This window comes from Carlito syrichta, unplaced genomic scaffold (assembly GCF_000164805.1).
Source record: "Carlito syrichta isolate Samal-C Ts95f unplaced genomic scaffold, Tarsius_syrichta-2.0.1 Scaffold288077, whole genome shotgun sequence".
NCBI lineage: Eukaryota > Metazoa > Chordata > Mammalia > Primates > Tarsiidae > Carlito > Carlito syrichta.
The window spans coordinates 48,404-73,241 of record NW_007232173.1 but is presented as its reverse complement, the minus strand read 5'-3'; the positions used below and the strand labels follow the sequence as shown (position 1 = coordinate 73,241).

The 24,838-nt window shown below is 48.1% G+C and overlaps 1 protein-coding gene across 1 annotated transcript in view; it reads right to left on the bottom strand.

The window, feature by feature from the left end:
- Positions 1-24,838, bottom strand: part of TMCO4 (transmembrane and coiled-coil domains 4) — a 120,229-nt gene that overhangs the window by 69,044 nt on the left and 26,347 nt on the right. Inside the window, exons 2-4 of the mRNA XM_021710091.1 lie at positions 21,473-21,635; positions 14,488-14,662; positions 13,749-13,776 (exon numbers count right to left, since the gene is read on the bottom strand). Of these exons, the coding sequence (XP_021565766.1) occupies positions 13,749-13,776; positions 14,488-14,662; positions 21,473-21,635 (366 nt within the window). The remainder of the gene's footprint in view (positions 1-13,748; positions 13,777-14,487; positions 14,663-21,472; positions 21,636-24,838) is intronic.

Sequence of the window (24,838 nt, the reverse complement as noted above, 5' to 3'; positions counted from 1 at the left end):
CAACATAGCATGACCCCATCTCAATTTAAAAAGTAAATAGAATAAAAAAAGAGACTGTTCTGTTTGGATATTGTAAATAGGGGAAAAAGAACATAAATGCTTTTGAAATGAAATATGTTTTTTTAAATGGATCGAAGATTGACTTGATAATATGTCACAGGGTCCCAACTAAGAAACAAAACACTGCATAGGAAAAAAAAAGTGAAGGAAACACGTTGCATTTTTTTTCTTTTTAAAAATTATGAGGTCAGGCACAGTGGTTTATAACTGTAATCCCAGCACTTTGGGAGGCCAAGGCGGAAGGATTGCTTGAGCCCAAGAGTTGAAGAACAGCCTGGGTAATGTAGTAAAACCTCATCTCTACAGAAAAATAAAAAAATTAGCTGAGTGTGGTGGTGCGTGCCTTAGTCCCAGCTACTCAGGAGGCTGAGGTAGGAGGATCGCCTTAGTCCAGGAGGTTTAGGCTGTGGTGAGTCGTGATCATGTCACTGCTTCCATCCTGGGGACAGAGTGAGAATCTGACTCAAAAAAAAAAATTATCCATAATAAACCTAGGTTAACTTTATAATCAGAAAAATTAATCTGTCAAAATTTACCCCAAAGCATCTGTCCCCACTTGAATTATACAGCCCAGCAGTTTGTAAGAATATGTTTATATCTGGTTAGTAGAGAGCGTGGGACCTGAATGGGATAAAATGAACCAACCGTATGGAAAGGATCTCTGTCTCCAGACAGTACTGCAATGGATGGATCCTACACAGAGTGACCCTTTTCAACCAGGACTCTGATTCCATCACCAGCCTGAGCTGTCAATCCCCACCCCATCTGCCAGAGAAAGTGTCCCTGTGGCAAGAGACACTTCTGGGTCTTCTCTTGGGTAACCTCAGAACATGACAGCACCCAGCCACCCAAGCCAGGACGGAGGCCCCACGATCCTCACCTGCAATGTCTCCGAGTCTGGAGACAACATCTCTGTTGTATTCGTTTTGCCTTCTCTGGTCTCTATGGCTCCTGCCTGGCTCAGGCCCCTGCACCTCTTCAGAGCTTATGCCGAGCAAACCCTCACTGGTCCCTCCACCCATAGCTCTGCCCGCAGAACCAGGACGTGCCTGGTGGCCCAGCATGTGGGGATCACCTCTCGCCCTCAGCCCCAAGCACGCCGGATGGGGGATGCCCTCCCCATCTGCCCACGGAGGAGGTCTCAGCCTTCCAGTGTCCAATTCGAACAGTCTCGGTTTTAGTAACCCCCTCTGCTGTTTTCTATCCAAGGGGCTTTGGTCACTTTACCCCTCTGATCCTGTGTTTCCTGAGATAAGAAGTATAAATCACTTACAACTGTGTTTCATGCAAAGTAAGCTGTATTAGTTCCCTATTGCTGCTATAACTGATGACCAGAATTGGTGGCTTAAGCTACTACAAATGTATTATCTTCCAGTTCTGGAGGCCAGATATCCTAAAATCAGAGTTGTGTTCCTTCTGGAGGCCCTTGCAGAGAAACCTGTTTTCTTGCCTTTTCCAGTTTCTAAAGGCCACCTGTGTTCCTTGGCTTGTAGCCCTGCCCTCCAATCACTCCAGCCCTTGCTCCAGTGGTCATATCTGCTCTTACTGCCTGCTGTCTCCCTCTTCTAAAGACCCTGTGATTACATGGGCCTAATAATCTCCCCATCTCAAGATGCTTCACATAATCACACCTGCAAAATCCCTTCTGCCATGTAGGGTAACATATTCAAAGGTTCCAGGGATTAGGACGTGATATCTTTAGGGGGACATTATTCAGTCACTTAAGCCTTGACCTTTTGTCTTCCCCCCAAGATGTGGCTTCACTATCACCCCCTCTTTGAACCTCTGCATCACTCCTTCCTTTGGGAGTCGGTGGTGACCTACACAGCCCTCTCTGTCGGCATCTGCCCCATCTGATTGTGCTTACTCATCTGTTTATCCAACCCTAGCATCTACCTGGGTGTGGCACATAGTAAGAGCTCAAAAAATGTTTATTCGGTGAATGAATAAACTCTTCTACTCTTTATGTCAAATTCCTTAAACAGAGGGTGCCAAAAAATGTATACACATTTTAAGAAAGGAAAAATATATACCGATAACAAAAGATGAATACAAATCACGTTTGACTTCTGCAATTACAAGAGGTGCTCAAAGTGGTTATTATCAGCATCCAGACACTTCTGAAAAGTACTTTGAAAAGCAACACATAGATAACATCACTTAAAATGTGTATACCTTTTTTTGGCAACCCTGGTATTTCAAGTACTGACAGGCTTCCAAATTGGATCTTTTTGACCAAGAGGGAAACACACAAGGACCTGGCACTGGGCTACTCTGCACCTGCCTTCCGTGGGTGCACAGGCCCTGTGAAGACATGAGCTGTCTGAAACTCCATCATCATTATCTGAAGAGCTTGCCAAAATTGAGTTTCCTGAGTCCTGGTACGTGGGACCCTCTTTTCCCTGGCCTCTGGTTTCCATGTGAGGGACTGCTTCACATGACACAGCCCCTGAAGTCTCGAAGTTTGAGGTTTCAGGTTCAGCAAAAGAAGTCAGTACCTTCTTTGGCCCAAGGCCTTCGGAGTGAGCCACAGTCTTCCAGGGCTGCCGGCATCAGCTGCCCTGTGGCTTCCCTGGATAAGGAACTACCTACGTGCCAGGGAACAGACATTGCATGTTGTGTCTTGGCATTACTAGGTCAATTAAAGCTACATGGACAAAAGAGCTCCTTGCTGCCTTGTAGGAACAAAGACTGTTGTGCCCAGGTGATAATCGGGTTGTGGAAGCCAAGTCTTGACAATGATGACTAATTGGTGGCAATTATAGTTAGCAGCTAATGGTTAATAGTTCCATGGTAATCTTAGGCACGGGGCTCTGAACCTCTGCCTCGTGTAGGGGTCATTTCAAGGACCTTGGTGGCAAGCCTGCTGGTCTCGGAGCTGAGGTTCCATTTAAGGCAGGTGGTATAAGGTGTGTTCCCTCTGGAGGCTGTAGGAGAGAATCTCCTCTCCTACAGGGTGGTGGAATCAGGGTATGGTTCCCCTGACTACCCAGGATATTGGCATTCTCTGGCCTGGGCTCTACTGTCATCTTACTGGTGACCAACCCCATCTACCTTGGGGCTCAGACCACAAGCCTGAGCATTGCTTTCTTTCTTTCTTTTTTTGAGTCAGGATCCCACTATGTTTCCCAGGCTGGAACGCAGTGGTGCAATTATGACTCACTGCAGCCTCAACTTCCTGGGCTCAGGCGATTCTTCTGCCTCGGCATCCCAAGCAGCTGGGACTGCATGCCCAGCCAATTTTTAAATTTTTTTGTAGAGGTGAGGTCTTGCTATGTTGCCCAGGCATGTCTCTAACTCCTAGGCTCAAGTAATCCTCTCACCTCAGCCTCCCAAAGTGCTGGGATTATAGGTGTGAGCCACAATGCCCGGCCCTGGGCATCATCCTTTGTCCTGACATCCTGTCCATCATCAAATGCTGACAGCTGAACCTCCAAAACAAATCCTAGGTGTGATCACTCTTCTCCATCTCCACTGCCACCGCAATGACCGTCACCCTCCAGCCCCCTCACAGGTCTCTCATCCTTCATTCCAGCCTCTGCATTCACGTGCCACATAGCCGCCAGAGAGACTCTTTGAAGTCATCAATCTGATCGTGTTCTCTCCCAGGCTTAACACTCTCCAATGGCTCTCCAGCACTCTTAGAATAAAATCCCCATTTCTTCCCATGATCGCAAGACTGTATATTACCCGGTTCCTTCCTGCCATCCTCTCGCACCTCACCTTCTACTCATCCCTGCTCCATGCAGCAGCATCTGTCCTGACAAGAAGCCAAGTTCATGGCTGCCTCAGGGCCTTTGCACTTGCTGTTCTCATAATCTGGGAAGCGCCTCCTCCAGAACTCTGCTTGGCTGGCTTTTTACCATCAGTCAGGCTCAACTTAAATATCACCTCCTGGCCGGGCTCGGTGGCTCAACCTTTAATCCCAGCACTTTGGGAGGCCGAGGTGAGTGGACTGCCTGAGCCCATAGATTCAAGTCCAGCCCAGTCAACTTGGCGAGACCTTGTCTCTACAATAAACCAAAAATAGGCCAGGCTCAGTGGCTCAGCCTGTAATCCCAGCACTTTGGGAGGCCAAGGCTAGTGGATTACCTTTGCCCACGGGTTCGAGACCAGCCCAGGCAACTCAGGGAGACCTTGTCTCTACCATAAATAAAAAAATTAGCTGGGTGTGGTAGTGCTCATCTGCAGTTCTGGCTACTTAGAAGGCTGAGGCAGAAGGATCACTGGAGCCCAGCAGGTCGATGCTGGGGTGGCTGTGAGTGTGCCAAGAATGTATTCCAGCCTGGGTGACAGAGTGAGATTTCAACTAAAATATATATGTATCACCTCCTTGGAGAAGCCAGAACCATCACCTGGTCCCCACTACCCTGTTTCCTACCACTGTTACATCTGTGTATAGGTTTATTGTCTGGTTCTCCCCATCAGAATGACAGTCCCACAAAGGCAGGAGCCTCCATCGTGGTCCTTGCTGTTTTCTCAAGGCCTGGGACGACACTTGGCAGTTAGTAGCTGCACAGTTAAGATGTATTGACTCATTCACAGATCAAAGTTCTCCCTTGCTTGTCAGGGTTCTCTGCTGTGCCTACCAACCCCAGGCAGCACAACAGACCTTTTCCTGCTTCCCATATCCACCTGAGACTTACCCTCCCTTTCAAGTACACTCCAAGTCCTGCTCCCCCAGGGGGCAAGGCAGAAAGTGTACTAACTGGTTAAGGCATCTCCCCTCCTCTGGGTAGAGTTTTCTTTTATAGTGGTGAGTATCCTTAAATATCAGCCTTTTTTTTTCTTTAAGAGAAAGGGTCTCTTCTGTCACCCAGTCTGGAATACATTCTTGAACTCCTGGGCTCAAGCAATCCTCCTGCCTCAGCCACCTGAGTAGGTGGGACTACAGGTACCACCACGCCCAGCTAATTAAAAAAATTTTTTTTGTAAAGACAAGGTCTCACTATGTTGCCCAGGCTGGTTTCAAACTTCTGGCCTCAAGCAATCCTCCCACTTTCACCTCCCAAAGTGCTGGGATTACAGGTGTGAGTCACTGCCCTTGGCCAAATGTCAGAGTCTTGACCATGCCTGAAACATTCTTTTCTAGACCTGCTCCTCATCCAGTTCATTCCTCCAATGTCACCTCCTTGGAGAAGCCCTCCCTGACCCAAGCCACCACTTTCTACTCCCTTACCATGAGCTATTTCTTCTTAGCACCGTTAAAACTGTACATTTTTATTTGCCTACTGTCTCTCCCTTTAGAATATAAGCTTCAAATTCACTGTGCTTCCCTAGACATAGGCCTGGGCCTAAAGCAAAGCAAAGGTTTAATATATTTGTATGGGTGAAAAACGGAATATTTGTAGGAACGAATGAATGAATGAGTGGACCTCTGCTGGGAGACATCCAAGCAGAGGAAGATGATTATTTTGGATGAGATCTGTATCCCCTTTTGGCAGAAACGTTCTGTGATCAACAATCATATTAATCAGGAAGCTTCATTGATCTGCTGCTCACCCTAGCCCAGAGCCCCTGGCACACCCTTGACATGTGTGGGTTTACTGAATCCTCACAACCACCCAAGGAGGCAGGTGCTGAAGGAATTCCATCTTATCGAAGAGTAAACTGAGGTCACCTGCCCAGGTTCACGAGGTGGATCAGAAGCCGTGCCCTTGACCCAACCATGGCCATGAGCCAGAATCTCTCCAATGCCTTCCTGTTGCTTTTGGCCTCCACTGCATCCTCACAGCCTCCTTCCAAATGTGAGTCAGTCTAACATGCCCCGCTGCTGCTCAGATTCCAGTCCATGCCTGAGCCAGGGCTTTTGGAACCTGCTGACTCTCCCCATCAGAAGATCTATGGGTCAGCCTCAGGGTGCCTGTTCCCTCTCAAAAGTCCAATGTCAAAGGGACTAGAAACAGGCCAGCAGTGATAGGATGACATGGAGACTTGGACTCACTACACAGCAGTGGTTCTAAACTTTAATGAGCAATAAAGGTCACAGAGATGTTCATGAAAAGTCAGCTTCCCTGGCCCCACAGCAGGAGGTCTGGGGTTTAATGAGCCCCCAGGTGATTTGAAGCAGGTGGTTCCGACCCCTAGAAACAGCAGTGGGCTCCTCTACCCATTCTGAGCTGGTATAGATGGAGGCAGGGGTGTGATACGACGGCTCCTCCTGTCACTCCCACAAAGGCAAACAAGCACCCATATCTGCTGTTAAGTGCCAGGCATCATGTGAGGAGCTTGCATTCTGACTGCCAATCCTCCCAGCGGTCCTAGGAGGTTGTTCTGATGATGCCCCATTTTGCAAATGAGGGAAAAACAGGAGCAGAGAGGTTAAAAAACTTTCCTAAAGTCACACAGCTGAGAGACTGTTGGAGCTCGGATTATAATCCAGAATTATCTGATGCCAACATTTCTGCTCGTTTCATTGTCTCTTAAAGGGAATTTCCCTACTGTTGAGTGAGTTTGGGATTCCAGGACAATCCGCCAGCTGTGAATCCTACCTTCTGTGCACACAGGGTATATTCACAATCCCAGGGATAGCCCTAAACCATAGGCCACAGGCACACCTAAACTATACACATCAACTGGGCAGCTAGTTCTTTGTAAAACCCAGGGAATGGGGAGGATGACCCAGGGATCTCAGCTCTGCCACCAGGGGCAGGAGTGTGCCGGCCACCCAGAACTACGGGACAACCTTGGTGCCCAGCCAGACACACAACTGCGTACTGTGGGAGCCCTTGGAGCCTAAGGGTTCCCTTGGTACCCCTGGTTTAGGAAGAGAAGGGACATGTCCAGAGCCAGCCTGTGTGTTTGTGACAGCCAGGGCCAGGATCCACACTTCTGGCCTCCTTCCCCGCCAGCATCTCAGAATGCACAAAAGCTACTGCATTTTTGACTTCACTATCCCACACTGTCTTGTGCATCAAAGGAGAACCCCTGGAGTTAGCCAATAAATGCAGTTGCACCCCTGCGTTGTGACCCTCCCCCGACCCTCCCCACATTTCCAAAGCCAAGGCCCCAAGGAGAGGGTGGTGTAGCCTCCCATCTTAGGCAGTGAGCCAGCCTCTATTCTCAGCAATGGCTCCAACTCTGAGTACCATGGTGCGACTGGGGTTGACCTTGTACCTTCTGGGAGAGCTACAAGGGAGTCCAAACCTTTGGAAGGAGATCATGGTCAACTTCTTCCTTTGGAGGCTGCCTTGCAGACCAACGAGTAGGAGCCCAGAAGCAGAAACTTCAGCCTTTGTCACACAGATCTGGGTTTACATTTTTATCTGACTACCTGGCTGAATGACTTCAAGTAAGTCACTTAACCTCTCTGAGCCTCAGTTTCTTCATCTGTAAAAGGGGAATAAGTATATCTTATTAACCTGGAATTTGCTGAGGTGCAATGAGAAGGTGCATATGTGAGTCTGACAGTACTTGGGACATAGTAAACGCTCAACATGGGGTGGGTAATGTTGCTTTTTTTTTTTTTGAGTTGGAGTCTCACTCCGTCGCCCAGACTTGAGTGCAGGAGCACACTTATAGTCACCCCAATGTCAACCTGCTGGGTTCCAGCGATCCTTCTGCTTCAGTCTTCCAAGTAACCAGAACTACAGGTGTGCGTTACCATGCCTGGCTAATTTTTTTGATTTATTGTAGAGACAAGGTCTCGCCAAGTTGCCGGAGCTGTTCTGCGTGGGCACAGGTAATTCACTCGCCTTGGCCTCCCAAAATGCTGGGATTACAGGCTGAGCCACCAAGCCTGGTCAATATTGTTCTTTGTATGGTCAATTGTCCTGTTTCTTCCATCTTCTGGTAAGCCATGCTAAGAAGCCACTCTCTGAGGCTGGGCCACCAGGCAAGACTGGGGACTGCCCGCTGCCATGCCAGGGCAGGGGCTCATTGTCCCTGTTCTCCCTGGATCTGAGGACACACCTTGCAGATCACACACACACAGCTGCCTATCCTGCCCACTGCACTACCATCCTTTGTTTTACCAATTTTTCTAATTACACATTTTTTCAAGAACGTCTATTATTTATCTTCATTTTTACTCTAAGTGAATTTTGTTCCTATAAAGAAGACATGCCATATTCTAGTCCCATGCACCCTGTTCATTGCTGAGTATGGAGTTAAGCCTCTTCGTGTGCCCAGGACCATCACTTTGAGAGGTTGAGCCTGGCTATGGAGCCCTCACAGAACCGTTCGACTCAGACCGTTTTGGGCATGATTCCTGCCTTTCTACCTCAAGGCTGAGGACAATTAAGGGTGTTAAGGTGGGGGAAAGCCTACTTCAAGTGGTTGTGGAAGCGCACGGCAGAGAGGAGGGGCCGCTCTGAGACCCTCCTCACTTCCACCTTCTCAGACGCAGGACCAGCGAGACTGGCTGCTCCTCTGGCTCCTGCCACACGGGGTGGCTGCTCTCCCAACAGGCCTCACCAACTCTCTTAAAGTCAGCGGTAGGAAACTATTGGTGGGGGGAAGGGAGGTGGGATTAAACATAGTAAATATCTATCTGGGGATGGGTAGACACCCCTTATCAACAAGGGTGCCTGAACGAAACATATTTGTATACCTAACCCTTAACTGTACCCCACAATATCAAAATAAAAAATATTGATTAAAAAAAAAATAAAGTCAGCGGTAGGGGTGGGGTCTCCATCTCTCTCCGTGCGAGAAGCAGAACAGCAGTCAAGAGGTGGACTCATAAACCACAGGGCCTGGGTTGGCATCCTGACCCTTCGCTTTCCCACTGTGTGACCTTGGGCAGGTAATTTCATTCTCTGTGCTACAGTTTTCTCTGCTGTAAACTGGGGACAGTAATAGCACCGACCTCGTAGGATCCTTGTGGGGCTGAAATGAATTGGAACCCATAAAGAAAGCACTTAGCTCAGAGCCAGGCATACATACTGTAGGCACCCCATGAGCATCAGCTGTTAAAATTATTCCTGGTGCCTTGCATGGGGCCGGGCACACACAACGGGAGTTCGGTTCTCATCTGCTGAATGGATGAACCACATTGTTTCGACACTGATAACAAATTGTCTGAGTCTCAAGACGGAGAACCCAGCAACCAGGTGACAATATTTGCATTTCACCGCAACTAGAGACTAACATCTCAAAGCCCTTCTGATTCATCAGGGAGGTAAGGTTCACAATCCAGTAATAAATACCAGATCAGAAAGTGGAGCCAAGTTGGCGGTCAAGATTGCTGTGGCCTGTGTGCGTGAGCCTCCTCTGGTCCCAAGGCCTGAAGCTGATCCTCCCTTTGGATTCAGGGTACAGAGGGCAAAATGCATGACGCTGTGCAAGTTTCCTGGGCACCCATACAGAGTTCACAGTGAGGGGTGATTTGCCTTAAACAGAATTTTGAAACTTTCCTTTGAAATGTGACCCTGGGCTACTCAGCCTCCTAAGCCTTAACTTTCTCCCCTGTATGTGGGGATAACAGGCCACCTCAGCAGATCTGAGAACTACAGACAGTGGCTCACAATCTCTATAAGGGGTCTGGGAGAACAACTGGAATGCAGATGATAAAGGTCACTAAATGCAAATAGACTGGCCCCACCTGAGAAGGCCAAATGTTCAGTTTTGCTTTCTCGAGGACATTTAGTGATTGTATGGAGACACTTTTGGTTGTCCCATCCCAGGGAGTGCCACTGGCATCTCTGGACAGAGGCCAGGGATGCTGCTGAACATCCCACAATGCACAGGACAGCCCCCACAACAGAGAGTTAGCCAGCCCCGCACATCAACAGGGCCCAGGTTGAGAAACTCTTATTTAGAGTGACCAGCTCAGATTCAGTTTAACCTCATCATATGAAAGACTCATTTTCTCAGTTGCGTGAGTAAAGTGCTTCGTGGCTGCTGTTAGACAAGGAGAAAGCGATCAGCAGAAAATTCCACCCAACTGCCAATATGGCATCGTTTTATGACTAAGATCCCAACGCTGTCAGTAAAGGTCAACCTTCCAGGAAGTTCTGAGAAATGCAGCTTTTCATGTTGATTTCCTGGGTTGATTCCAGGACTAATTGACCTGCCTCACACCCAGGAAGAAAACTTGCAGCACAGAGAGCCTCCTTCTCTGCTGTGGGTCCCCACCCATCAGTCTGGAGGAGGAGGACAAACCATCCTGCCTGGCATCTAGCTCGTTCCAAAGAAAGGCTGCCCATCCCTCCACCCCTGCCCTCCTCCGGCCCTCCTTCCCTCCCACAGATACTAAGTGCCCGCCAGGCATCCACCAGTGTTGCAGATACTGGAATATAACAGTCAACAGGCCAGGCAAGGGTGTGGTCTTCATGGAGCCTGAAGGGAAGGACCTGGACAGCCAGCCCCTCTATGAAACCAACCTTTTCCTTACAAGATCCTTGACCATGTTCTTAGGACCCAAGACAGTTAAAAAACATTTTTTAATGGAGCATCTACCTTTTGCCCCTTATTTGTATTCAAAATCGCAGTTCAGAGAGGTTAAGTGACTAGACCAAAGTCACACAAATGAGAGTCTCAGAGGCAGGATGAGTTTTGCCACTTGACCACGACCCACTGTCACTCCAGCAGCGCTCATGGCTTGCTCTGTGCTGGGCACTCTACATAGATTAGCTCATGCGCTCCTCACTGCTACCCTATCAGGTAAAGACTACTGTTATTCCCACTGGACACTTGAGGAAACTGAGGCACAGAGACATTCAGCAACTTGTCAAGGTAGAGCTTGAACTTTCAACACCCGGGCAGGATGACACCTCAAATGCTCCCCGTTCTCAGTCCCTGATTATTTGTTAGAACAGATAAAGAGGTCAGACACGACAACTGTCAGCAAGTCACTCCCCTCGCCGGGCCTTGGTTTCCCCATATAAATGATGTTAGGGTAGTCTTGGTGATTTGAGGGTCCACCCTACCTCTGACCTCTGAAGACCGTTTGAGTCCTGGCACCTGCTCCTTGGTTCCCGGTGTGCCACTAATGCTGCTCCTGTTCTCAGCTGCCGGCATCTGGCAGTGATATCAGAGAAACCAAAGGCACCTCCCAGATGTTATCAGGGACTGGTATTATTTAGACATGAGGCCTTATCATAGTCCTGTGGGGATACCTTGGTTCCCCAACCCTTGTGGGTAAAATCTGCCAAGGTTTTGGTTAATAGCACTTGTTTTTAGAGTGTCCAGCTCTGCCACCTACCAGCTTAGGCAACTTACATCACCTCTCTGGGCCTCAGTTTGCTCATCTGTAAAGTGGCAATGCCTACATTCAAGGATGGCTATGAGGATGAAATGAAACAATGACTGACAAGGGCCAGGTGCGGTTACCAGCATGTAAATGGTGCTTAATAAATGGTGGTGAGGCGAATAGACTGCCTGAGCCCGCGGGTTCAAGACCAGCCCAGGCAACTTGGCGAGGCCTCATCTCTACAGTAAAATAAAAAAATAGCTGGGCATGATAGCGCATCTGTAGTTCCGGCTACTTGGATGGCTGAGGCAGAAGGATCGCTGGAGCTCAGAAGGTCGACACTGGGGTGGCCGTGAGCATGTGTGCCACTGCATTCCAGCCTGGGTGAAGGAGTAAGACTCCAACTCAAAAATAAAAAATTTAAAAAATTAAAAAAAAAAAAAAATGGTGGTGATAGTCAACAGAAATTTAAAAGACAATGTTGGTTTAGATGTCACCTATGAGAATGCCCCTGGGAGGCAAAATAGGAGCAACCGCCGCAATCACCTCGCTGGGGGATCAGGAGTCAAATGCCCTCATGGACCTTTAGCACCATGCCTGGCACACAGCAGACACTCAGCGCATGGTGGCTGGGTCACTACGATGGTGATAATATTCAACTCCAAGTGTGGAGGTGCTGCTCCGAGCCTCAGACAGATCACTGTGCAAACGCAACCTCTCTTCAAAAGTCCAGGAGGCTCAGATATTATTATCCTTCCTCACTTCTGTTAAAACAATAGTGATACAAAATCATGCTTTAATGAAATAGGTGAAAACTCCTGAGACTGCATGGCCCCTGAAAATGTAAACCACAGTGGGTGTAGACAGAAAGTGTTCCAAACTCAGTCTGTAGTCTGGGTGTTCTCAGGCCCACTCAGCACTCCCTCGCGGGCACCTGGCCCCCTCTGCCACAAGAAGCATCACTGAAGGTCCTGTGAGCAGAGGCTGGACCCAGTCATCACCGGAGGTCCCATGTGGCTCCACGACATGGAGTTAAAATGTTTTGTGTGGGCTGGGTGTGGTGGCTCACACCCGTAATCCCACTACTTTGGGAGATGGAGTCGAGAGGATTACCTGTGCTCAGGGGTTCAAGACCAGCCTGGGCAACATGATGAGACCGCATCTCTACAAGAAATTTAAAAATCAGCCAGACGTGATGGCGCATACCTGTGGTTCCAGCTACATGGAAGGCTGAGGCAGAAGGATCGTCAGAGCCCAGCAGGTCAAGGATGTGGTGGCCATGAGTGTGCCCCTGAACTCCAGCCTGGGCATCAGAGTGAGACTCCGACTCAAAAAAAAAATGTTTTGTGTGGATGGCGAAGGCCCAAATATATTCTTTGGGGGGTCGAACTTAGAGCAGTGTTCTTTGGACTATAAAACACATAGGTTTGCCTGGGTGCTTACCACCACGCAGATCCTGACTCAGCGGGTCAGTGGGTATGCATTTCTCATAAAATGTACAACCTTCATAACAAGAAGCCCCAAGGCAGAGTAACCTATGTGTCCTGCAACCCTGGCAGACACTGTCTGCACTGAACAAACTTGATTAGCAAGCAAGCATGAGAAAGCAGCTCAGATGACCTGTTGGGCGGCTTGCAGGAAGGCCCAGCTCCCTGCTCTCTTAGGGTCTCTGAAGACTCCCTCACATAAGCCTCACTGGAGACACGTGCAGGGACTCCTGAGACAGGATCCCCATGCCTTTGCAGCTGGCAGTGGGCAACCAGAATTTCAGGGCTGAGCCTCACCTCTGAGTCCTCTGTCTCGAGCCCCTGGTCTCTGGTATGTCGGCAATTTTGCTGCCTCTTTCCTCAGAATGGCTCATGAAGCAGCCCCTCGCCCCTCACCCCTAGGCTCTGCAGCCCTTGTGAAAGCCATCCCACCCTCCTCACTCCCTCCACTTCCCTGCCCCCCATTTGGCCAGAAGCCCACCCAACCATACTGATGCCTCACTGACCTTCCTCTGTTGCTCTTTCCCCTTAAGCTCCTGCTGGCAAAATTCTGTTCTTCCTCTTCCCACTATCGGGGTTTCAGCAAGGAGCAGGGCAAAATTTCCCTATTACAGGGCTTGGAGGCTGTTGGGGATTTCATTTCAACGTTAGGTGTCCTCTCCCGCTTGCCTCAAGGATGAATACCAGAGGTCGTCAATGATGAAACTTCTCCCCAGTTTAGAGAATATGAGAAGCCACATATGCAATCACAGGGGAGCCCAGGCTGGCAGTGGAGGCTCAGACCAAGGGCGTGGGTGGAGATGGGGAAGGGGCCAGGTCCAAAGGCTACTTGGAAGGGAAAGTCACAGGCCTGTCATGAGAAACAAGTAAAATAAATGCAGAAGGCACCACATGGTGTTGGGGTGAGCAGAGGGTTCACCAGCTCATTGATGACACTGGCATCCCTCTTCTTCCTAGTGCCAAGGCCATGAAGATCTGGCCCCAGGTGCAGGCACCTATCGCCAGCTTCAATGGCCAGGGATGAAGATGGGCACCCACAATTTACAGAGCTTAGAAAATCAACTTACCATCCTTGAGTGAGAAGCTCAGAAGGTCCTGGGGAAACAGAAGACAGGAATCAGTGACAACTTGATATGTAATCAGTTCACTCATTTGACAAATGTTTACTGACTCCTCCCAGTGGAAAAACAAGGCCTCTACCTTGGATTCTAGAGGGGAGCCAGATACTAAACATGCAGGCAAAGGAAGTAAGAAATCAGTGAGAGCTTTGCCTAGAGAACAAAAGAAGACAGGGGCTGTTTTAATCAATACACTTGCCCCACCAACAGCCTGTGTCACAAACTCTGTCTGTATTAACTACACACACAACTGGTGACTGACGTGTTCAAAGACACACAGAAAAGTTCTGAAAAGAGGCATTACAGCTTGGGAGAATGCAGGCTCTGGAGTCAGACTGCCAAGGTTCAAATCCTGGCTCAGTCACTTATCAGCTGAGTGACCTTGAGCAAGTTACTTAACCCTTCTGTGCTTCAGTTTTCTCAATTATAAAATGGGGATGGTTGTACTACCTACCTTATAACATTGCTTTGAGAATTAAATGAGTTGATTTTTATAAAGGTATTAGAATATAATAAGCACTATAAGTCAGCAATAAATAATTTAACATCAGTTATGATCATCATCACATGCTATTATGACATATTTATCATCCACCACCCTTTCCCATGAAGCGGTTTTCTGACTGACTTTGAACGAAAATGATTTGTTCTACTGTCCCTGGCAAATGCCACCAGGGGTTAGGTGTACCTGAGTGATCACCAATGGGTCTTTCTTCAAGATGGGGTCCTTCAATAAAATCTCAACAAACACATCTGCTCCTTCGCCTCCCAGGCCATTGGCAAAAGCAGTCATGGTCGGCAAGACGGTTTCAGACAACTCCAGCCACTTCACGAGGCCTGCCATGAACTCTGTGCAGAACGAGCTGAAAGGCACATGTGACTTAGATTCTGAAGTTCCTCAGAGCCCAGCTTCATGAGGCTGCTGGCAAGTGTAGATTAGTCGTGGTCATGGATGTGACCAGCTGACCCACACACCACTTAGCGACTGTGGCCCATGAATACAGACAGGGAGGCGAAAACCTCACCTGAGGTGATGTGGACATTAGCTTCTTCTCCCACCAAAGCTTTTTACCACAGAGGCTGATGATACAGCGAAGAGGGCAATGGACAGCCACTGGTCACATGCCCTGGGCCTGGGCTATGCCGGGGACTGAGGCTTCAAAGGTGACAAGACTCCATCTCTGACGAGGAAGCTCACAGCGGGTGGAGACACTCGGGTGACTGAGGGAGGAATCAAGTCCTAGGCAGCTCCCAGAGGGACCCCACATCCACCTGTGGAGGTGGCAGCAGCGACTAGAAAAGTCTTCCCAGAGAAGGCCTTCTGATGCCCTGGGACATTGCCAAGGATGTGCTTTCTGGAAGAAGTCGGCTGCCGCAGAAGTGGATAAAGTGAGGGGAAGAGTGCGCGCCTCACCCTGAGCACTGCCACTGTGGGTCCCTGTCCACAGCGGCACTTGTGTGGAGTCCTGCAGGAGCCCCCGGGAGGATGGGGTGCGGGCTACCCTAGAGGAAAACGACCCCTAGAAGCCGAGACATGGGGGTGGGAGCCCAGGGCATCCGGGGGCCCCCAGAGAGTCCACATCAGGTTTTGGATGCAGAGCCACCTGTGGGGACAGGTGTAAACAGGAGTCAACTAGGAGGTAATTATGCAGTCCAGGGGAAAGGCTGCCACCCCAAACCAGGTCTATTCCAAAATCAGAGTCCCAGCCTGCCTCACGCTGCACAGCCCTGACATCAGCACTGACTTCTGCACCCTGTAGGGACTGTGACTGGATCAGGGTAGACTCAGGGCTCCCAGTGGTGGGGCGACCTCAGAATGCTCAGTCTCCCTCCCCACCTCCGCCCTCTTACCATGAGCCCAGCCACCACATTCGTTAGAGAGGCAGTTGAGTGGCAAGAGCTCTGAGGCCAGGCTCCCAGTGGGAGTGGTGAGGAGCTCAGGTTCAAGTCCTGGCCTCGCCTTCACTACGGTCAGATTCCTGGGAAGCTGCCCCGAATGGAGCTGGTTAGGGCTCCCCTTGGAAGCTACACATGTGGGCAGGAAGGGTGGAAGCAGAGCCGGGCAGTGGGAGCAATGGAGGCCTCAGCCCATTCTGTAGGGAGGTGAGTTCCCTTCAGAGCTGCCCCAGTGAGGTGAGAGGACTGGGCCTTCATATTTCAGTCCCTTATTGGATGCAGTCACGCCAGGGAGGGGCCAAGGTGGCTCTCTTCAGCTGGGTGGGCCCCAAAGAGGACACAGTTTGGGGCTGTGTTGGTGGCCCTCCCAGCAGCTAGGGGTGAAAGTCCTTCATTCTTGAAAGGGCATCTGAGCAGCGAGCACCTTGAGAAAGTATCTTGACCTCTCTGTGCCTCAGTGTCCTTATCTGAAAAATGGATTCAAGAGACCAACTTCATGAGGTTGGTCAAAGAAGAAATGAGATGACACAGATAATGCACCCAGAGCAGGACTTGGCATGTAGTAGATACACAGCTAGCTTTTTAACAGCATCAGGTTTCTATTTACAAGGTGACAGAGGGAGGCAGTAGAGGGTAGGGTAAAGGGTCGGACTCTGAAGTCCAACCACCTGGCGGAGTCCTGGCTCCCTGGGTGATGGGCGCTGTGTCCTCATGTCACCTCTCTCAGCTTCATTTTCCTCTGAGGTAACATGTGGATGATAACAGGACCTGCCTCACAGGCCAGTTGGGAAGATTAAATGACATGGTAACAGGGTCTGGCACCAGTAAACCCTCGATAAATGTTAGCTACTGCTATTACAATCATTATAATTTACCCACTGCAATTTACTGGCATTACCCTGGAGGGGGGGGATGGTTAAGTGAATTGAACATTACTTAGGGGTACATTTACATGAAGAAAGGGATCAGGGCCAAGAGCCTCAACATGGCCTGGCCCTGCTGCCCATGAAGAAAGTCTTGAATGTAGAGAAGCATCTTATAGCAGGAGTGCACAGTTAAGACCGCAGACTGGTTCAAATACCAGCTCACTAGCTGTGTGGTCTTAAATAAGCTACTTCCCCTCTCTGGGCCTTGGTTTCTTTTTTCTTTTTCTTTTTTAAGGTTTTCTTTTTGACTTGGAGTCTCACACTGTTGCCCATGCTAGAGTGCAGTACAGCTACCACAGCCTCAACATCTGGTCTCAGGCGATCCTTCCGCCTCAGTCTTTCAAGTAGCTGGGACTACAGGTGCACACCACCATGTGTGGCTAATTTTTTGATTTACTTGCCAAGTTGCCCAGTCTGGTTTCGAATCCCTGAGCTCAGGCAATTCTCTCGCCTCTGCCTCCCAAAGCACTGGGATTACAGGTGTGAGCCACCATGTATATCTCTGGGCATCAGTTTCTTTATCTGTAAAACAGTGGAGATACTGGAACCTATTTCAAAGGGTTGTTAAAAGGATTAGCTAAGTTACTATTTGTCATGTTCTTAGAACAATCCCTGGTACACAGGAAGCACTATACAGTACATGCTTTTCTTTCCAAGGACAAATGAACCAGCAAATTATTTAAGTGCCAGTACAGCAATTTATCAAATAGCACGTAGCATTTTAAATGGGCAGAGGCTTGGTAATGGCTATTCATGTGGCTGGGGGTCTAGTTGAAATACATGACAACAAGTAACAATCACAGAGCAACTGTGAATCAGTCCCTGTGCTAACTGCTTTACACAGCACTGAACTGTTTAGTCTGTTTAATTCTCACCATTACCCCATGAGAGAGGTACTAGTTATCCCCAATCTAGGCATAGGGAAACCCAGATCCAGAAAACTTAAGTGACAGCTCCAGGTTCAAAGCCACACCTCTGGGACACCCGAGGCCATGCTTACCCGCTGCAGGGACTACCTGTCTCTGGTGGTTCCATCCCTGAGCACCACCAGGCACTGATCACTCAATAAGTGGGGGCTTTGGCCATCCCTTCTCATCCTTACACATAACAGGACCTGCCTCACAGGCCAGTTGGGAAGATTAAATGACATGGTAACAGGGTCTGGCACCAGTAAACCCTCGATAAATGTTAGCTACTGCTATTACAATCATTATAATTTACCCACTGCAATTTACTGGCATTACCCTGGAGGGGGGGATGGTTAAGTGAATTGAACATTACTTAGGGGTACATTTACATGAAGAAAGGGATCAGGGCCAAGAGCCTCAACATGGCCTGGCCCTGCTGCTCATGAAGAAAGTCTTGGATGTAGAGAAGCTTCTCATAGCAGGAGTGCACAGTTAAGACCGCAGACTGGTTCAAATCCCAGCTCTGCCACTAGCTGTGTGGTCTTAGATAAGCTACTTCCCCTCTCTGGGCCTTGGTTTCTTTTTTCTTTTTTCTTTTGACATTGAACCAGCAGCCCAGGTGCACCTGGAATCCAAGCTTCCCAATTCCTGGTCCAAAGCTCCTCCCACTCACCAGGGCTCAGTAAACTACACCTCACAGGCCACATGTGGCTGTTGCCCTTATTTGTAAATAAAGTTTTATTGGAACATAGCCATACTCATTTCTTTACATACTGCCTCTGACTGCTTTGGGGCTATAACAGAAAAGTTGAGTAACTATGACAGAGACCACACAGCTTGTGTGCCTCAAATATCCAGCTCTTGGCAGCAGTCTGCCAACTCCTGCTCTACACCATTAATTTATCATGTTTAATAAATAGAATTCATTGTAGGGAATGGCATCTGGTATGTTTACAGCATGGATAAGAAATAAATATTTTAGAGGCTTGCCTTTATGCCCCATGGGAACAAAAAAAAATGGTCACAGAGTGTTTGCTAAAGATTAATGAAACCAATAGAATATCTGGACTTTAGAAAGATAGAGGATTTTTGTTTTTGAATTGGGGTCTCACACTGCCACCCAGGTTGAAGTGAAGTGACACAATCATAGCTCACTGCAGCCTTGAGCTCCTGGGCTCAGGCAATCCTTCCACCTCAATTTCCTGAGTAGTTGGGACTACAGGCACGCACCACCATGCCCAGCTAAATTTTAACAAAGTTTTTATAGAGACGGGGTCTCACTATGTTGCCCAGGTTGGCCTCAAACTCCTGGGTTCAAGCAATCCTCTCACCGCAGCCTCCCAAAGTGATGGGATTATAGGTGTTAGCCATAGCACCAGGCCAAGATTGAGACCTTTAAAAAAAAAAAACATGTTTTGTGCCTCAGAAAACAGATCAACCATGTGGAAACAATTGGCATACTGAATCAGAAACATTTGAGAAGGCAGCATCCCAAGACAAACGCTTAAGGCTAGTTAACAACCAGTGTGCTCAGAACAACACTTGGAAATGGGGGTGGGGAGAAACTGGACAGTAACTCAATACCTTATGTGCTCCCCAAGGTGGTGCCTGGTATGGGCTGGGCATATAGTCCAGATTCACAAATTTTTGTTTATGGAAATGAAGTACCCCAGACCCTTCCCTGGCTATGTACTGGTTTATTAGGTCAGGGTTTTGCTACTAACAAGACCACCCAGTATTTGTTTGGCGGTATCTCTGTGCCAGGCTCTGCAGGGCCATCAACACATGCCCTCCTACAACCCCCTCTCTGATGGTGTTGCCACAGTGCTGGCTGTTTCCCTGAAGCAGTAATTGCCCAGCCCCTTCTTCCTGGCCAGCAGGACATACCTCCCATGATGGAGACTGAAAACAGCAAAAACCTTTCTTTTTTCCCAGGCTCCCTTGTAGCTGAGGCTTGGGCATATGACAGGATCTGGTCAATGACATAAAAGGAAGGTTTCTGGGACATTCTGGGAAAGATTTCCTCCCTGATGAGAGATTTGAGGAGAATCCTTGCCCTCCTCGTTCCTGCTGTGAGCCTTGTCTTGCGAGAGTGTGACACATAGGACTGCAGCAGCTATTTTGTGATCAGGAGGAGAAGGCCAAAAGAACTGTTAAGAAGCCAACCCAAAGGCCTTTGGAGACCCTGAACCAACCCTGAAACTATCTACTTTTGGGTTTCTTGTTAAGTGAAAAAAATAAATCTCCTGCTGTTTAAATATCTTTTAATACCATGTTCTGTAACCTGCAGCCACAAATGCCATGACTGGTACAACTAGGGCAAAGAAAGTAAGTCAAGAGTTAACAAGCAACCACCACCATTTATTGAGTGCCTACTATGTGCCAGGCACTGTGCTATGTGTTTTACCTACATTATCTCATTTAATTCTTGCAACCACCCTGCAAGATGGTATCACTAGCCTCATTCTACAGATGAAGAGACTGATACTTAGGAAAGTTAAACATCCTGTCCAAAGTCACATGCAACTAGGAAGTGGCAGAGTTAGGATTTGAACCCAGATGTGAGTCTAAATTAAGGCACATGTCCCTGCTATTGGCCAGCATTTACCCACCTCCCCTTTTCAAGAGCTTTTGGCAAGTGTCTTTGCTAGCCCAAACTGTGTGCATGGCCCTGGGGGCCCAGAGAGGAGCAAGGCGGCTCCTACCTTCTGGGAGCTTGCACTGGAGGAGGCAGGTACAGAGAGTTCCAGTGCAGTGTGGAGCTATAGTGGTGAGTCACTGGGCTTACAGGCAGAGCAACACCCTGGTCTGGGGGATAGGTTAGCGAGTGCTTCCTGGAGGTGACCCCTAAGAAGTTGAAGATGCTCAAGTGTTCAGTCCAGTATAGAGATGAATACAAAAAACAAAACCCCAAAGCGCAAACAGCTAAGACCCAAAATGTGAGGGAAGTTTACTCATGGAGTACCATTGAGTGTATGGGGGGGCTGTCTCTAAAACACTGCAGACACAAGAGCTTCTCATCACCTCCTGTCCCCCAACCTGTGCTCCTTATCCTGGTAATGGTCTCTCTGTTCTCCTACTCTCTCCTCCCTTCCTGAATCGTTGGAGTCATAGTTAGTTCCTGCCTCTGCCTCACCCCCAACATTCAACCTGTTCCCAAGTCAACTCCATTCTCCTTGAGAAAAGTCTGTCCCATCTGTGTCCTCCCTCCACCACAGGGTCCTGGTTCCCCCAGACGCTGCATCAGCCTCCTAACTGGCCCCCTATCTCCAAACTCTTCCCACTGTAATCCTTGAGGGCCTTGAAGGACAAACCCATGCCCTTAGCAATTCTGCCATTCTGACTCCAAATATACAATTTAAACACTCACATGGTAGACATTGGCAATGCTAGACATGAAATATAACACTGTCATTCTTTTGCTCCCACGACACCTGGTTAAATCCACCATGGCACTCACTCATCTGTCTCTGTCCCCTGCTGCAATCAGCCACCTGGGAGTCCCCAGCTAGACAAACTACCTTAAGGGTAAGAGCCAGGTCTCGCTCTTCTTTGTTTCTTCCACAAGGCTGTGCACTACACCCAGCACATAGTAGGTGCTCAACGAATGCATGTTTCATGAATGAATAAATATCTTATCTCCCCCTAGACTGTATCCTAGGGGAAGAAATGGTGTCTGTCTCATTCACATATACCCTCTAAGTACTTCAAATTGAGTTTGGCACACAGTAGGTACTTAAAAATGCTTGGGGAAGGTATACACAAGTAACTAACTGAATGAGGGAATGTCTTATCTTCCTACTAGAGTGTGAGTTCCTTAAAGGCAAGGTCAGTGACTTACTCCTCTTCACACTGCCCTGTAGTACCTGGCAGGCTGCTTGGCTGTCCATAACTGTCCCCCTGAAGATGCATGACTTTCCCTCTGTGACACAAAAGAACTCACCTTTGTTCAGGCTCTGGAAATAGCTGGGACAGGGAGATGCCATAGAGGGCAGCATAGGCGAAGCGGTTGGCCTCAGCCAGCTCCCGGCCAGTGGGCAGGGGTGGCTCGCCCTCCACAGCTGGCTTGGCCTCCCGAGGCCTGTCCCATGTGGCCATTCCCAGACCTGCAGGAAAAAAAAAAATCCTAGTGAGAAATGCTTCTAGGGGTAGGCAAAGGTTACTTAAACAGGATGCAAAACTTATAAACCATAAAAGATGGATAAATTAGACATCATTAAAATGAAGAACTTCTATTTATCACCCTTATGAAAGTGAAAACACACCGCAGACTAGGGTAGGAGGAAGAGATTTTCAACATGTATATCAACAAAGGGTTTGAATCCACAGTAGATAAACAACTTGTATAAATCATTAAGAAAAAGAAATGGCCTGTAATCCCAGCACTTTGGGAGGTCTAGGTGGGAGGACCGTTTGAGGTCAGGAGTTCAAGATTGGCCTAGGCACTATAGTAAAACGCTGTCTTTACAAAAATTTTTAAAAATTGGTCGAACATGGTGGTATGTGCCTGTAGTCCCAGCCACTTGAGAGGCTGAGGCAGGAGGATCAACTGAGCCCAAGAGCTCAAGGCCACAGTGAACCATGATCACGCTACTGTACTCCAGCCTGGGGAAAAAAGAAGAAGAAAAAGAAACGACGGAAACTTCAAAATGGGCAAAAGACTTGAATAGATATCACATAAAAAATATCCCAATGGCCAATAAATATATGGCCATTCACCATCATTACTCATCAGGTAAGTGGAAATTAAAATCACAGTGAGCTCTCCCAGTCAACTATCAGGATGACTAAAATGAAGAGGACTCACAACACCAAGTGCAGGTGAAGATAAGAGCAAACAGAACTTTCCTACGCTGGTAGGAAGGTCAGCTGGCACCACCATTTGGAAAATGGCTTGCCAGTATCCACTAAAGCTAACCACATGTCTTCCCTATGCCCTGGGAGTTCAACTCCTGAGAAATGATGGCTTATGTCTACCAAAAAGCAAGACCATGAATGCTCATAGCAGCTCCATTCACAATAGCCCCAAACCAGGAACAACCCACATGCCTATCTTAGTAGAATGGACAAACTGCATCACATTCATACCACAAAACATTACACAGCAATGAAAAAAGAATGAACTACAGCTAACCACAGCAAGAATGAATTTCACAGACAAAGTGACATGCAGAATGCCATTCACAAGAGGGTACGTCCTATAGGATTTCGTTTATACAAAACTGAAAAGCAGGTAAACCCAAGGTATGGTGACAGAAGCCAGAAGAGAGAGTACCTGTAGGAGGGAGTACTGGCTCAGGAGGGGCACAAAGGTGGCCCCTGGGTGATGGAGATGCTCCCTATCTTGACCTGGGTGTAAATATATTTACAGATAAATTGAGCTGTGTATTTCAAATCTGTGCACTTTGTGTATGGTATGCCTCAAGAAAAGGAAGGAAGAAAGAAGGGAGGAAGGTCTCCTCCTTGTCTTCCCTCTGTCTCCTCCCTCTCTCCATTCTCCTTCCTTCCCAGGGGGAGAAGCGGAAAAGAAGAGAAGGAGGAAGGAGAGGAGAGGAGAGATGAGAAGGGACAAGCCAAGTCAGGTATCCAAGGGGCAGGAAGGGCCCTAGGAGTGGCCACTGGAAGGGCACAGAGAGGGGTGCCAGCTTCAACTACAGGGCATAGAGGATATGAACACAGGCTCAGGACCAGACAGATCAGGGTGTGAAAACAAGCACCTGGTAGATATGGGACCCCGGGCAACTCAATCTCTCCACACTTTTACTTCTTCACCTACTAATGAGAGGTACCTACCCAGAAGAGCTATGTCAGCAGTACACAACACAACCCAAGTGGGTTAGTATCTGTAAAACGTTTAGTACAGAAACTGGCACAGAGGTCATGCTATGTAAAAGTTTTTAAATAAATAAATGCATAAAATACTCAATACTTACATAAGTAAAGTGCATAGCATGGTACCTGGCACGTAGCAAAGGTGTAATAAATAATAAGACCTAACATGACGGAGTTGTTACTGGGTGCTGGGTATCGGGGCTGCAATTTTAAATGCATTGTCTCAGTCGACTCTATGAGGCAGACAGGACCATAGTGTCTAGTTTTCAAATGAGGAAACAGCTCAGAGAAGTACTTGGGCCCGGGTCATACAGCCAGTAGATGGCTGACTGGCAAAGTCCAAACACAGAGCTCCTGGCCACCACTTTGGTTTTAAATACTCATCATATTGCCAAGAACTTTCTAGTTTAATAACCACACTCCACAATGTTCTTGGTCCATAAGTTCATTCCTATCTAGTTGAACAACAAAAATTTTTGTTCTCAAAATTTTACTTCCATAGAAAAGTTATTTAAAAATCTGTCCACCAGTATTATTTCATTAGTTTTCTTTTTTTTTTTCCGAGTTGGAGTCTCACTCTGTTGCCCAGACTGGAGTGCAGTGGCACGCTCCTGGCCACCGCAGCCTCGACCTGCTGGGCTCCAGCGATCCTTCTGCCTCAGCCTTTCAAGTAGGCAGAACTATAGGTGTGCGCTACCATGCCCGGCTAATTTTTGATTTATTGTAGAGACGAGGTCTTGCCAAGTTGCCCGAGTGGGTCTCGAACCCGCAGGTTCATTAGCTTTCAAAATAACCTTGAGGTAGTTAAAAGCAACAAACCAGAACTCTTACAACACGTAACAGTTTGCAGAGCACTTTCCAATTCATTTAATTCTTACAACTACCATGTAAGCTTAAGTGAGGCATGAACCATTATGATTTCTTCTTACAACTGAGGAAAAGGCTCAGAGAGACCAAGCGATTTTCCCAAAGTTACACAGTAAGTGATGAGATCCAAACTAGATTTTTTACTCTAAATCTTGAGTTCTTTCCTATACACCAGCACAGGAATCTTCTTTCCCTTGTTTCAGATAGAGAAATGAAGGCCAAGAGAGGTTAAGACCCCGCCCAAAGTCACCCAGCAAAACTAGCCTCAATGGTTGCTCTGGAAACCTACATTTGAGATTTGCAGTATATTTCCTTGGCTCACAGGATTGGTCCATGCCACAGTGGTGGAGACAGGGGGACTGCACAGACCACGGACTGAAGGCAGCACCAGCTGTGATGTCAGCAGGTTCAGCAACTTCCACTACATTTAATCAACTCCAAGTACCATTTGGAGGCTGAGATAATTGCACCTATTACCCAGGGAAGCCCAAGGTGATATTTTATTGGGCTGGTATCTGGGGAGCCCCAGTCAGTTCTTAACTTAGAATAAATAGCCTTCTGATCAGAGAAACGTGAGCAGGCCTGCTTCTTTTTTCTTTTTTTTTTTTTT